The sequence below is a fragment of the Periplaneta americana genome, chromosome 11 (assembly GCF_040183065.1).
Source record: "Periplaneta americana isolate PAMFEO1 chromosome 11, P.americana_PAMFEO1_priV1, whole genome shotgun sequence".
Taxonomy (NCBI): Eukaryota; Metazoa; Arthropoda; class Insecta; order Blattodea; family Blattidae; genus Periplaneta; species Periplaneta americana.
In genome coordinates, this window is record NC_091127.1 from 4,825,444 (window position 1) to 4,839,830 (window position 14,387).

The following is a 14,387-nucleotide window of genomic DNA, read 5'->3' on the forward strand; positions in this document are numbered from 1 at the left end:
CTTTATGACATTATTAAATGTTGGAACTGTTCCTAAGTTCGCCATTGCAGCTTCTTCCATGGCCAACTTAGAATCATTAGTTGCTGCTTCTCTGAGATCGTTTAGAAACAGTTGACAGTTTAAATAACTGATTACGTTTTAACTTTAGTATTTAAATGATTGATATTTTATATATATTTTTATAGGTAAAGGAATACTAAAATTATTAATCCTATGACAATTTATTTATGATAAACATTTGTTCAATTCCTACTAGACCTATGATAATTTTTTCTGTATTAAAATATTTTACATCTGTACTCTGATGATATTAAAATATTATTTGAATTTACAACAGGCACACAACTTAAGTAACACATGTGTCCTAACCTGGCCAGTTGCATCCCCCTGTCTTTTTTTTTTTGTACGTGAAGGAGTACCTTATTCTTTACGAAATTATTAATCTTATTTAAGATGCTCTTTAGTATCAATATTGCAACGCAATTTTTTATACTTACTTTCAAAATATGACTTCATCATCAATTTAAAAATAAATTTGCTTAAGATGGCAAATTTAGAGAGCCTTACCCTATTTGAATTGTCGCCTATACATGTAGTACAAAGTTATTGGCTTTACAATTACATACTTATTGTTTTATGTGTTTTGAGTACTAATCACATCTTCTGTTTCACAGTTGATGACCCACTAGACGCTGTTGCGGTACATTTCGGTGGAGGATTCTGGGGACTTATAACAGGATCGTTTTTAGCGGAGGACGGAATATTCTATGGTGCCACCTATGACTCTGCGATGGTAAATAGAATAGAATGTTTTATTTTCGTTGGCAGAGTTTTTTTAAGCAGGTTATTTTACGACGCTTTATCAACATCTTAGGTTATTTAGCGTCTGAATGAGATGAAGGTAATAGTGCCGGTGAAATGAGTCCGGAGTCCAGCACCGAAAGTTACCCAGCATTTGCTCATATTGGGTTGAGGGAAAACCCCGGAAAAAACCTTAACCAGGTAACTTGTCCCAACAGGGAATTGAACCCGGGCCACCTAGTTTCGCGGCCAGACGCGCTGACCGTTACTCCACAGATGTGGATTGGCAGAGTTAAGGCCATAAGGCCTTCTCTTCCACTCAACCAGCCTTAATCAATACAGTAGTTACATAACTTACATATTTAAATTATGAATATTTACAATACACTTAAAAGATTCTCCAGCAATATTCATGACTTAAGTTTTAACGACTAGTACATGTAAAGTAAACATTATTAATGACACATACAGATTAATAACAATTAAATATTAATAGCGTACAATAAAACATAAACTGAGTTTTACGTCGATATAACTAGTTGGAATCTCGTAAGGGAGTGGTCCTGCTACGTAAGCTCAAACTCTCTTCGTCAATGAAGTTAATATCTGGTAATAATTATGTCAGATGAAGAATGCAATGCGTGCAGTTCTGTGTTGTGTAACTTTCTCCATTCTCCTGTAACTTCATCCCTCTTAGTCCCAAATATTTTCCTAAGCACCTTATTCTCAAACACCTTTAACCTATGTTCCTCTCTCAGAGTGAGAGTCCAAGTTTCACAACCATACAGAACAACCGGTAATATAACTGTTTTATAAATTCTAACTTTCAGATTTTTGGACAGCAGACTGGATGATAAGAGCTTCTCAACCGAATAATAACAGGCATTTTCCATATTTATTCTGCGTTTAATTTCCTCCCGATTGTCATTTATATTTGTTACTGTTGCTCCAAGATATTTGAATTTTTCCAACTCTTCGAAGGATAAATGTCCAATTTCATTTCCATTTCGTACAATATTCTGGTCACGAGATATAATCATATACTTCGTCTTTTCGGTGTTTACTTCCAAACCTATCGCTTTACTTGCTTCAAGTAAAATTTCCGTCATCGTCACTTATTATTGTCATTATTATTATCATCGTTATCATTATTATTATTATCATCATAGTTATTATCATTATTATTATCCATCCATTTAATAGTATTTACTTTATTGGTATTGTATGTAATTTTGATCTCATTAATTTGAATTTAACTTATGTCTTTTGTTAGTAGGTCTATTGCATTTATATATTTATTTATTTATTCTCTTTATCATTTATATTCATTGTATTTTATTATTATTTTTTTATTTTGTATTGTCTTGTATTGTGCTGAACTTTAATTGGCGTCTGGCTGTTGTACAGCAAATAAATGAATGAGTGAGTGAGTGAATGAGTGAATGAGTGAGTGAGTGAATGAGTGAATGAATGAATGAGTGAATGAGTGAGTGAGTGAGTGAATGAATGAGTGAGTGAATGAATGAGTGAGTGAATGAATGAGTGAATGAATAAATGAATGAGTGAGTGAATGAGTGAATGAATGAGTGAATGAGTGAGTGAATGAGTGACTGAATGAATGGATGAGTGAGTGAATGAATGAGTGAGTGAATGAATGAGTGAGTGAATGAGTGAATGAATGAATGAGTGAGTGAATGAGTGAACGAATGAATGAGTGAGTGAATGAATGAATGAGTGAATAAATGAGTGAATCAATGAATGAGTGAGTGAAAAGTGAATGAATGAATGAGTGAATGAATGAATTAATGAGTGAATGAATGAGTGAATGAATGAATGAATGAGTGAATGAGTGAATAAATGAGTGAATGAATGAATGAGTGAATGATTGAATGAATGAATGAATGAGTGAATGAATGAATGAATGGGTGAATGAATGAATGAGTGAGTGAATGAATGAGTGAGTGAATGAATGAATGAATGAATGCGTGAGTGAATGAGTGAATGAATGAATGAGTGAGTGAGTGAGTGAATGAGTGAGTGAGTGAATGAATGAGTGAGTGAATGAGTGAATGAATGAATGAGTGAGTGAATGAGTGAATGAATGAATGAATTATTATGATTATCATCTTCATTATTATTATCATTATTATTATTATCATCGTTATCATCATTATCATAATTATTATTGTTATCATTATTATTATCAACATCATCATCAATATTATTGCCATTATTGTTATCATTATTATTACTATTACCATTATTATTATTATTATTATCATTATTCTTTATTCACAGGTGTTATTGTTGAGGATGCTCGGAGCTCTGGTAATAATCTGCTGGGCCACGTGTACGAGCTGCATAATGTTCCTCACGTTGAAGTTCTTCGGGAAACTTCGTGTGAATCAAGAACAGGAGCTCAGAGGCAAGTTCTAAAAGTCGTGAATATAAGTTACGTCTACTATAGAGCCAGAATTGTAAGGTAGGCCCACCTTATAAACTTGCTTACTTCCCTTCCTAGGCTCATCGCGCAAGACCAGAGCTTTCCTCTTTGTGATATCCAACTTCACGCGAATTCTAAGGGTGAATTCATTCCTCCTTGTCATCATCGAAAATTTTGAATATGAAGGCGGTCCAAATAGGGAAGTCCTTGGGAAAATCAGCTAAATCGGTGATTTGGAAAAGCGGAAAATTCCCTATCCTTACTCCTTTATTCCGATACGATGGCCACATTATTTTCATTTCTATAACGCATGTTATCACAGACTTGTCAACGTTGTTATCTGTATTATGAAATAATTTTGCAGTACTGTCTGTAAATGTATGGGTAAATGTTTCAATGTGATATTGTTTATTGTTTATTGTTAAGAAAAGAACATTGACAGAAATACAATCTTAGTTCTTCCCTGAAGGAGTAAAAAAGTCGTGCTCAGGGAGATATCTAAACACAAAGATAATTTTTTGACACAAACTGGGTCAAGAAAAAAAAATTTACAGGAATAAATTAAATTTAAAAATACAATTTCAATTTTAACAATTTAAGTCATACAAATACATATACATATTAAATCAATATATATTCATTAAAAATTAAATTCCTAACGCTATTTTTGAAATTCCTGATACTAAAATTTTCCAAATTTGGGTATTTATCAATTATTTTATTGTATAACCTTGGACCAAAGTAGGTACCATGGCTCAGAGCTGTACTTGTGAAACACTTTGGTTCCTCCACTCGTATAAAATCGGATCTTTTAGTTCCATATTTATGATGATACAATTTGAATTTATTACGGTTTTTATGTATGAAGATTAATAAGGCAATATAATAAATCTGTTTAATTTTCAAAACATTAAAATCAGTGAACAAAAGCTCGGTTTATTAAGGCATATTTTAATGATTCTTTTCTGAATAAGTATTAGTGGAGTGAGATTAGAATTACAAGCATTTCCCCACCCTAAAATTCCATACTGGAGAATGGATTGAAATAAAGCTAAATAAATGAGACGTAAAATATTAATTGGTAAATATGACCGAAGTATAACAAAGATATAAATTGTTTTACGTAATCTATTGCATAAATATGTAATATATGAATGGGATATCTGTAAATGCAACCATCGTCTTGGCTGAACAATGACTGTTTTCACAGAAAAAGACTTTGGACTATAGTTGTTTCATGAAAACCACTGAACATTTCCATTCCTATGGTGTTTTTCCCTAACAACTAATTCAGTAGATGGCCGCTACAATATGCTCACCATATGCTTAATATTTCAAATTTTCATTTTTATGGACTATGGTTCTTTTTTCACTAAACCCTTCAAATAATTTTCCCAAATGCTAAGATAATGTAAACTAATGAAATATCTTGCAGCTCTGCTTAGCAGATTCTGTGTGTTACAGGTCTAGACATATCGATGCACAACGAACCCGGGTACCCTCCAGAAGGATGGCTGCCACTCCAACCCCTGCCTCTTCGCAATGAATCTGAAGCTTTGATGAATCATAAAAATATCATGAACTCGGAATCATACTTTAGCGAGAGACTTTAACTGTTTTTTATATAGGCTAATATAATATGTGACATGTATGTGTGTGAAAATGTGTTCTTACTTACAATGTATTGAATATGCTTAATTGTACAGGGACATCATTTTATTTTTACTAACATTTTCAATATTAACTTGCCTATACCTCTGAATCAACGCCGTTTGCTACCCCCTTCCACGACTGGAGTTCGATGATACTGGCGTAATATACAAACAAATCACTTTACTAGGTATAGGAAGGAAGAAACGTAGTTCATCCATTTACGTAAACTAGGAAATATAGCGATTTTGAATTGATAATTTTCATTAGGTTTTTGTTTAATCCAAATACAGTACTGTATTAACAATGAGTGCTTTTACTCACGAACTGAGGTTTCCATGGGGACGTATTCATTATGCAGTGTATATTATACTGTCTGCAGCACATTAGCGTACAATATAGAGAATGAAGTTAAATTGAAAAATAATCGTAATATGGATATTTAAACACATTTTTTAAAAAAGGTGGCCGTTCATTTCGATACAGGCTTCAGTTCTAATGTGCATATTATCGCACTATAAACTATTGTACCTAATTCCCATTACCAGTTTCGTCCTTCGTACTAGTAACTCATGTTGAAATAATTCTGTATCTACTCTATAAAAGAGTACTTTACGTACTGTAAATTCAATCTTCACTTCCGCCCGATCCGAAAAGATAAAATTACTCAGACATACTATCTGCTGTCCGTCCAAGTGGTTATGTCGTAGGGTCGTAGAAAGGGAAGAAATCACGTGATAGTTAATTACTTAACGAGGCCCTTTTATTTAAGTTAAATTAAACAGCTGTATAATATTACGTAGACGTCCAATTCCTAACAGAAATTAATGATCTCAGAAAAGAGCTAAGACAGCCCAGCCACTAGCTGGCGAATAAAAGCTGGTGGGGGGGGGGGGGAAACCGGGACACGACGTAGGCAAATGGACGACAGTACCTGTGCGAAAATGATTCAGTATTAAAAATGTTATGTTTTATTTAACGACGCTCGCAACTGCAGAGGTTATATCAGCGTCGCCGGATGTGCCGGAATTTTGTCCCGCAGGAGTTCTTTTACATGCCAGTAAATCTACTGACATGACACTTAAATGCCATCGACCTGGCCCGGGATCGAACCCGCAACCTTGGGCATAGAAGGCCAGCGCTATACCAACTTGCCAACCAGGTCGACGATTCAATATTGAAAGCTCTTTCGTCACTGGAAAACGCGAACATATTTTTGGAACATAGGCCTACTGTTTACAATGACCGTAAGGCTACTATGACTGTATATGCGGTCTTGGATCTGTGTGGAGGACGGTTGAACTTCATTAGTAGAAGGGGTGGGAGTGAAGTACATTAAAAAACTCAGGTACAATAAAAATTGAAGTAAAAATAAAATGATGTTCTGTTAAACCATGATCTACGACATCTCTGCACTTCGTCGTATCTATTAGCTTTCGTCTATCTTCCTCTCAGAATTTCTCTGTCTTTCAATGGAACGGCTACAAGAGGAGCGGGATGAGTGGCCTACCGGCTTGGAGCTCACACAGATTCTTTCCCGCAGTCCCAAATCCCATTGCAAGGACGCGCGCTTGCATATCTTAAGTTTTTCCTCCCTTTATCCTTATTTCATTTGGGTTGCCCTCTTCGTTCAGTTAACAAGGCTAAAGAAAGATTCAAGAACAAGCCGTTCATTTTATCCCATATCATAAAATCTGCAGATTAAGAAAAACAAGAGAATATAAAGTTATAAAAATCGAATAAATTACCAGTTTTAGGGTTGGTAAGAAGCAATAACAATTTAGGACAGTCGGTAAATATTAGGCTTTGAAGATATTATTACAACGGAATTGCGCGTCTCCGTTAAAATCGATTTTAATTAATTCAGTTATACACCTTTTCCACATGTATTTCAGAACTGGTAAATTTAACTTCGAAAAGTGTCATTTCTATTTCAGATTCGTCATTTTTATTTCAGATTCGTCAATTGTATTACAGAAAGCGTCGTTTGTATTTCAGATTAATGATTTGTATTTCAGAAGTTATAAATTGTATTTCAGAATAGCATGAGTCAACAATTTGCTATATTTATAATTCTAACATTCATAGGATTATAAATAATTGTTTTGAACTACTATAAGTACCTTACTTTAAAATTACAGTACACATACAGTAGTTTGTAATTAACTGTTCTTCAAAGGTATATATTTATTTATTGCTATTGACAAAAAAAAAACTGTAAAACACAGGAAAGTCAAAGCCAAAATGAAGCCTAATAATAGTAATATACGTTACAAGAGCGGTATGTTGACGTTTTCATGGTCGAGGAAAAGATTGAAAAAGCGAAACGTAGTTGAGCTTTTTTAATTTCCGAGAACATGAAAACAAACATACCGCTCGTGTATCGTACATTATTTTGTGCGAAGATCGTTTATTACATACCTGAAAGACGAATTTCTAATTAGTTGCAATGAAATCTCCATGTTGGTTTCTGTTTAATGACGGCAACTTCGGAAAACCAAAATATCTTTCTTCAACATTGTTGCTATAAAATGTTTTCTGTGTTTACTTTACTCCAGCAGGCCGTGATATACGTCTGTCTTTTTTTTTCCCCCAGTCTATAAATGCGAACTTAAAACAAACTGTAAGGTTATGTAATGATTTATTTTACTTTTTAATATTTTAACAATATTATTTATATAACATATTGCAGTAATAACATCGGCATCTGGAATCTTGTTGATTTTTTTCACGGCTTCCTTAATGTTACTTGTATCAGGAATGCAATAAGTTTCGTGGAGTAGTAGACTTTACTTAATTTTTGCAAATATTTAAAAACAATAATTAACGTTGCAATTTAGGTGAAATTGCAGTGGTAAGTTTCCAATTTATAATTATTACTATGTTAAACGTCTCTAAAAATAATATGTTAAAAGTCTAAAGCAGTAAAATGAATGTCGCGCTTAAGCGGTAAGAAGAGGGAAATTGTTATGTGTGTTAGGTTGGGAATACTGAATGTGGTATTTCACACTTACCGCGTATTGGTTCTGTGCGGAAAACAAGCAAATACGCACGATATCGCACAAACTCGTTATTGCAAACTCATGATAATTACATAGTTTCCATGACAACAAAAATATATGATTCAATTATCTGAAATACAATTGACTGGTTCTGAAAGACAATTGACGAATCTGAAATACAAATGTCACTTTCTGAAATACAATTATTTTATTGACGAATCTGAAATATAAATGATGCTTTCTGAAATAGAATTATTTTATTCACGAATCTGAAATACAAATGATGCTTTCTGAAATACAAATGATACTTTCTGAAATACATCTGGAAAAGTTGTAGTTTGTCATAATTTTTTTGACTAAAACTCACAATTAGCATGTCAGCTCGTTTAAAAATTAACTAGTTTTTTTCTTCATGTTAAACTTACGATAAACAGCCACTGGATCATAAAACTACGACCTATGGAAGCCACAATAAAGCTAGAAAAATATTGCAAGCAAACCGCGCCGTGTTCTACATGACATTAAATTTTGAAATGAAAAAAAGTGAAAATAAATGTAAATGCCATTACAAACGAAATAAAACGAAGAATTATATATAATATATCAAGCAAAAAATCATAACTCGTAATAGTGAAATTACAGACAGAAGATCGTCGGAACAAATTGGCATGAGTAAGATAATGCCTCGTCAAAAAGTTAGTAAATCGCAGCTAACCACACGAAAACTGACATAAGCAACATGAAGAATATGAAGAGTATGCAGTTTTATGCAGACTGAAACAAGTAAGTAGAAATCTGGCTTTCAGGTATAGCTGCCTAAAAAACTGACTTGAATAATTTCAAGGGAAAAATTGTTCCAGGGCCAGGTATCGAGCGCCAACGCTCTACCGACTGAGCTGCCCAGGAACTATACCAGATCCTGGCTCAATTATTCTCCTTAATTATATCCACATACCTCAAGTGGGTTGACAGAACGTCAGAGCTCAGCATTGAGTGCACACTTTCTGTGTGACTTAAATTTCTACGGGGACATCATTTTATTTTTACTTCAATTTTTATTGTACCTGCGTTTCTAAATGTTCTTGACTCCCACCCCTTTCACTAATATCCTTGCTAACGTCAATCACACAAACTTACGGCCGCTGTTGCAGTGAAATAAACAGTACAGAGTACAGTGTGTTTCAGAAATAAGTTGCATTTTCTGTAGAAGAAAGAGCTTATATTACTGAAGTTTATTTTCACATAAGTATGGTGTGTAGCATAATTGAATTTATCTGTGTGGACTGAGCACAAGTGAAGATTAGAGTTACCGAAAGTACGGCACCCTATAATATGGTGCGGTACTTAACAGCATTATTTAAACAAGAGTTTTGTTTTACTATTTGTAGTTATGAAGGACGATGATGGAAATTGGAATTACAAGTAACCGAATGTGAAAAACATTTTTTCTTGTTTTTTTTTTTTTACAATTTCCTGTTTATATCATTAAGGAATATTTTCGTAGAAATGTCATTAATCTGGTAGATAAATTAAGAGCAACAGAGTGTACAGAAAGGAAGAAAAGTGTAAGATGGCCAACAAAGTTGACAGAAGATGCTGTAGAAGATGCTAGAGAAAGGATGCAGAGAGGTCGTAATAAGTCGGTCAAGAATTTAGTTGTAGAAATTGGGGTTTCTTACGGAAGTGCTCACAAAATTCTCAGGAATAAATTAGGTTAGTAATATGCTAAATAAAGTAGACATTCCATAATGTATATAACCGCCTAAAGAGTTGAGTTTGTGAAAAAACAATTGTTACTAGTCTACTGTTTTTTTAAGAAAATACTGTAAAAGTAATGATCAAACTGCAAATCGTAATACTGTATTTCCTTGTAACATAAATGGATACACTACTTTTCTCTCCTCCTATAGCTAGTAAAATGATTTGTTTACATATTGCACTAGCAACTCCAAACTCCTGTAATGGAAAGGGGGGTAACAGTGTTTCCGAGTATAACCAGGTTAATGTTAAAAATGTTAGTAAAAATAACTTGATGTCCCTGTAGTTTTCTGTTAACGAACAATTATTCCCTTGAAATTATTCATTGACACATATAAGATTACAAATCTAAATCTACGGCCGATAGCATGACATAGATAGTGTCGCTTTATGCCTACTAAAACACGTAAGATTATAAACCTGTGATATGAACACGGATGATGGCATGGACTTGTATCATAAAGATGTCTAATGACCATAATATTACATCTTCGCTAGAAGGCTTACTGTACTTCCTTGCTGTCACTCACACCGAGTTTGTTAAAAAATACGACGCTTGAAATCTCCACAAGTCATTGGCACTAAAAAGCAATATTTCTTTCATAAATTCATTTCCCCACTCCTACACACAGACACACACACGCCTTTGCCTATCTAACCTACAGATCGTGCCTTGACATATCTTCTATGTCCTCATTGTCACAGTCTAATGACTGTTATTCTACCAATCTACGTCAGCCGTGGCGAAAATGTAATCGTGCGCCGAGCCACTGTGTAATCTGCAACGTGCATAGCACCTATGGAGGGAGGCGGACACCCGAAGGGGAAGTAAAGCAACTGTCTGACTTATTAACGGATATCCATTTTCCTTACGTCAAGCACTTAAATATAATTTTATACAGTACAAGACTACAAACTAATGTTTAGTACGTGTAACGAAGAAAGAAATGAATAAAAAAACATAGGACACATTATCACAACCTAAAATTTACTGTCTTCAGAATGTCTCTGCGACAGAGTTTCAAAATCAGGAATTATGTCACTTACTGCCAGTCGTAGTTGATCACGAAGGTATTTGTCTGTCAGTCGTGATCTAAATTTGGTCTTTACTATTTCCATTGCTGAAAATAATTTTTCACAAACGTAACTTGTAGCGAACATGGCTTCAATAGAGCAAGCGAGAGAACGAAGCTTCGAATATTTATTTTTTGGCAAAGATTTGCAAAGTTCAACATTTGTCAAGTCCTTACATCTAGCTTTCATTTAACATCACATTGTAAATCTGTGAGCTAACCGCATTATTCGTACATCTGCTGAAAAAGGATCGACGTACAGAGATAGTAATAATAATAATAATAATAATAATAATAATAATAATAATAATAATAATAATAATAATAACAACACTTAACTTTTTTAATGTTTCATCAGTAGCATGTAGTAATTTACAATGCCGTTTTATGTTATACAATCATTTTCCTCGTAATACTTGTGAACAAATCATACATTTAATATTCTCATCATATTGGCAGCAAAAACTGCGTCCTCCCATCTTACTTGAAACTTTCGTTCTTGTAGAGGTACATGGTTTCGAGAGAGACATTGCGACGATACGCAACTCGCAGGTCAGAGACAAATACAAATGATACGGAGTTTGACTCCAGTGGGTGAAAGGGTGGGGGTTGGGGAGGTAGAAAGGAAGACAAATGCATAGCTATCATTGCGAGCCACAATGTGCTCGTGAGTCACATTTTCGCCATGGCTGATCTACGTCAATAATTAGTTTTTTAAGTTAGTGGAAACCCCTTCTATGCCTGACAAGCGAAAGTTAAACACTAGAAGGTTGCAAAGGTCCTCCAAATTTTGCACACTGTTACGTCTTATTAGTATAAGATGTTGTGTCAAAAAAAGTTACAAAAATAATATACAAGGTATTAAAACGATATTACGAATATCGCTGTCAGTCTAGTAGTCGCGGAACCTTTCGAGGGTGCGTGTGGCAGAGACGAGGGGGAGACAAGGCTGCAACTGAACGTTTGTAAACGCAGAGTTAATTAGTGTCCATCACTACGGACAAAATATGAACTGAATTCATGGAATTCAACAAATTCATAGTACATTAAATTGGTAAGATATGTTTAATGGTCTCAAAAATTAAACTTATAACAGTAGCCTATATTTTACAGAAAGTACACAGATACAATATGAAGCCCATCGACACAGGTTCGTCTTTCTTTTTTTTTTATTTTAGTGGGTTATTTTACGACGCTTTATCAACAGCTTAGGTTATTTAGCGTCTGAATGAGATGAAGATGATAATGCCGGTGAAATGAGTCCGGGGTCCAGTACCGAAAGTTACCCAGCATTTGCTCATATTGGGTTGAGGGAAAACCCCGGAAAAAACCTCAACCAGGTAAATTGCCCCGACCGGGAATCGAACCCGGGCCACCTGGTTTCACGGCTGGAAGCTCTAACCGTTACTCCACAGGTGTGGACTCGTCTTTCTTAGAACCTGTCACTATCCCTTCTTCATTTCTCTTATTCTGTCCTTCCATCCCTTCTAGTTGTCTATACACACTAGGGTTAGACTTTTCTGAAACCCCATGTTCCTGTATCATAGATCGATGAACGTTTGCTCATAAGTAATGAAAAATGCATTAATTTGGTTGAATTTCTCAAAAAGGTCACTCCCAAACCTAAAATTCAATGTTACCGAATACGCTTATAAGGTAAGAAAATCAAAATATTTTAAAAGCGTTATTTTTCAATTATAATGATGTATTTATATACTATGTGTTCAGTTTTTGAAGCACTATTTATTAATAGTACAGTTTATTGCTATAACATAGCAAAGGAATTTAAAAACATGCAAAATTACAAACTCACATATGAATTCTACAAGTACGAATAGCTATACAACAAAAAAAAACATTATGGAGTAGCAAAATATACAATTATTATGTTTGGTAGACAATAATTTGTCAGGTTTAATTCCCTGCAATAAGGTCACATTTTGCGTTGGGCAAAATCAAGTTTGCTGAAGGATTTTTCAGGGTCTTCCGTTTCTCTCCAACATTTCAATACATTATCTTCATTACAATAGCATTAATGACAGCGTCATCGGCATGACGCAGTATTGTGAATGGAGTTCAGATGGCATTAGTCTCAGGAGGCATAGCTCAGTGGCGTTCGAAGATATCTGACCCTACTAATCGATAGTGATCGGTAATTTGTTGGTGTAAGTGTAGCTTCTTTAGTTATTACTTCTATGAATAGACTTACTTTCTTACTTACTTTTAAGAAACCCGGAGGTTCATTGCCGCCCTCGCATAAGCCCGCCACTGGTCCCTATCCTGAGCAAGATTAATCCATTCTCTATCATCATATCCCACCTCCCTCAAATCCATTTTAATATTATCTTCCCATCTACGTCTCCGCCTCCCTAAAGGTGTTTTTCCCTCCGGCCTCCCAACTAACACTCTATATGCATTTCTGGATTCGCCCATACGTGCTACATGCCCTGCCCATCTCAAACGTCTGGATTTAATGTTCCTAATTATGTCAGGTGAAGAATACAATGCGTGCAGTTCTGTGTTGTGTAACTTTCTCCATTCTCCTGTAACTTCATCCCTTTTAGCCCCAAATATTTTCCTAAGCACCTTATTCTCAAATATCCTTAACCTATGTTCCTCTCTAAAAGTGAGAGTCCAAGTTTCACAACCATAAAAAAACAACCGGTAATATAACTGTTTTATAAATTCTAACTTTCAGATTTTTTGACAGCAGACTGGATGATAAAAGCTTCTCAACCGAATAATAACAGGCATTTCCCATATTTATTCTGTGTTTAATTTCCTCCCGAGTGCCATTTATATTTGTTACTGTTGCTCCAAGATATTTGAACTTCTCCACCTCTTCAAAAGATAAATTTCCAATTTTTATATTTCCATTTCGTACAATTCTATGAATAGACAGCGAAGATAATAGTCAGAATTGCCAATCGTGCATAAATGTACCCGCATTATAGAATTCAATATACCATTCCGCTCTGCTGATTGTAAAACAACACTGGGTTTAGCTGGAAACCGCTGATATTGACAATTATGAGAATAATTTATGCTTAATCTACATCATCATTTTCCCTGACACTTTTTTAATCGCCCCAATAATGGTGTCACCTATGAGAACTAGCGGAACTCTTTCAAACTTTGTCAATTTTTTTATATCTTTGGTTCTGACTTATCTGACATCTCGTGGTTAGAAAAATCGTAGGTCAGTGTACTCTTTCATGGGGATGAAAGAGCACTCTAGTGGTACTTCACTGGAACCTTAAAACTACATGGCTGAATCTACAGATAGCACCACATACCTGAGTCATGATATCTACAAAGAAAATGACCGTTTGGACTTCAACACACACTCCGAAGATGGAAATGGTAAGGCACGATAAACCAGTCAGGGTTGCAGTACTAGGCTTCGAGTACTCCCTACGTACAAAAGGAAAATGAAAATGTCGTAGAATCTTGTTTAAAATGTTGTTTTTAATCGAGCAAATTGGCTCAGATAGAAATATTGTATTACTATCTACGAATATGTTATGCAAATTTAATAATTTTATATACTGAACCAAAATTAAATATTCGATTTTATGATAATAAAATTATCCCAATTAGAATAATTCTATCATTAATCTTTATAGCCTACTAGGTTTGATTTTATTTATATTAATGAAT

At 34.5% G+C, this 14,387-nt stretch overlaps 1 protein-coding gene across 2 annotated transcripts in view; it reads left to right on the plus strand.

The window, feature by feature from the left end:
* The window catches only part of LOC138708731 (putative ammonium transporter 1), a 107,527-nt gene that overhangs the window by 30,570 nt on the left and 62,570 nt on the right, over positions 1-14,387 (plus strand). The window contains exons 8-10 of one of the 2 annotated variants that reach the window (XM_069838857.1): positions 675-793; positions 3,100-3,226; positions 4,709-4,947. The exons of the other annotated variant lie outside the window; for it this stretch is intronic. Coding sequence (XP_069694958.1) covers positions 675-793; positions 3,100-3,226; positions 4,709-4,857 — 395 coding nt within the window. The 3' untranslated portion in view covers positions 4,858-4,947. Of the gene's footprint in view, positions 1-674; positions 794-3,099; positions 3,227-4,708; positions 4,948-14,387 lie in introns of those variants that run through there. 2 annotated transcript variants of the gene reach the window in all.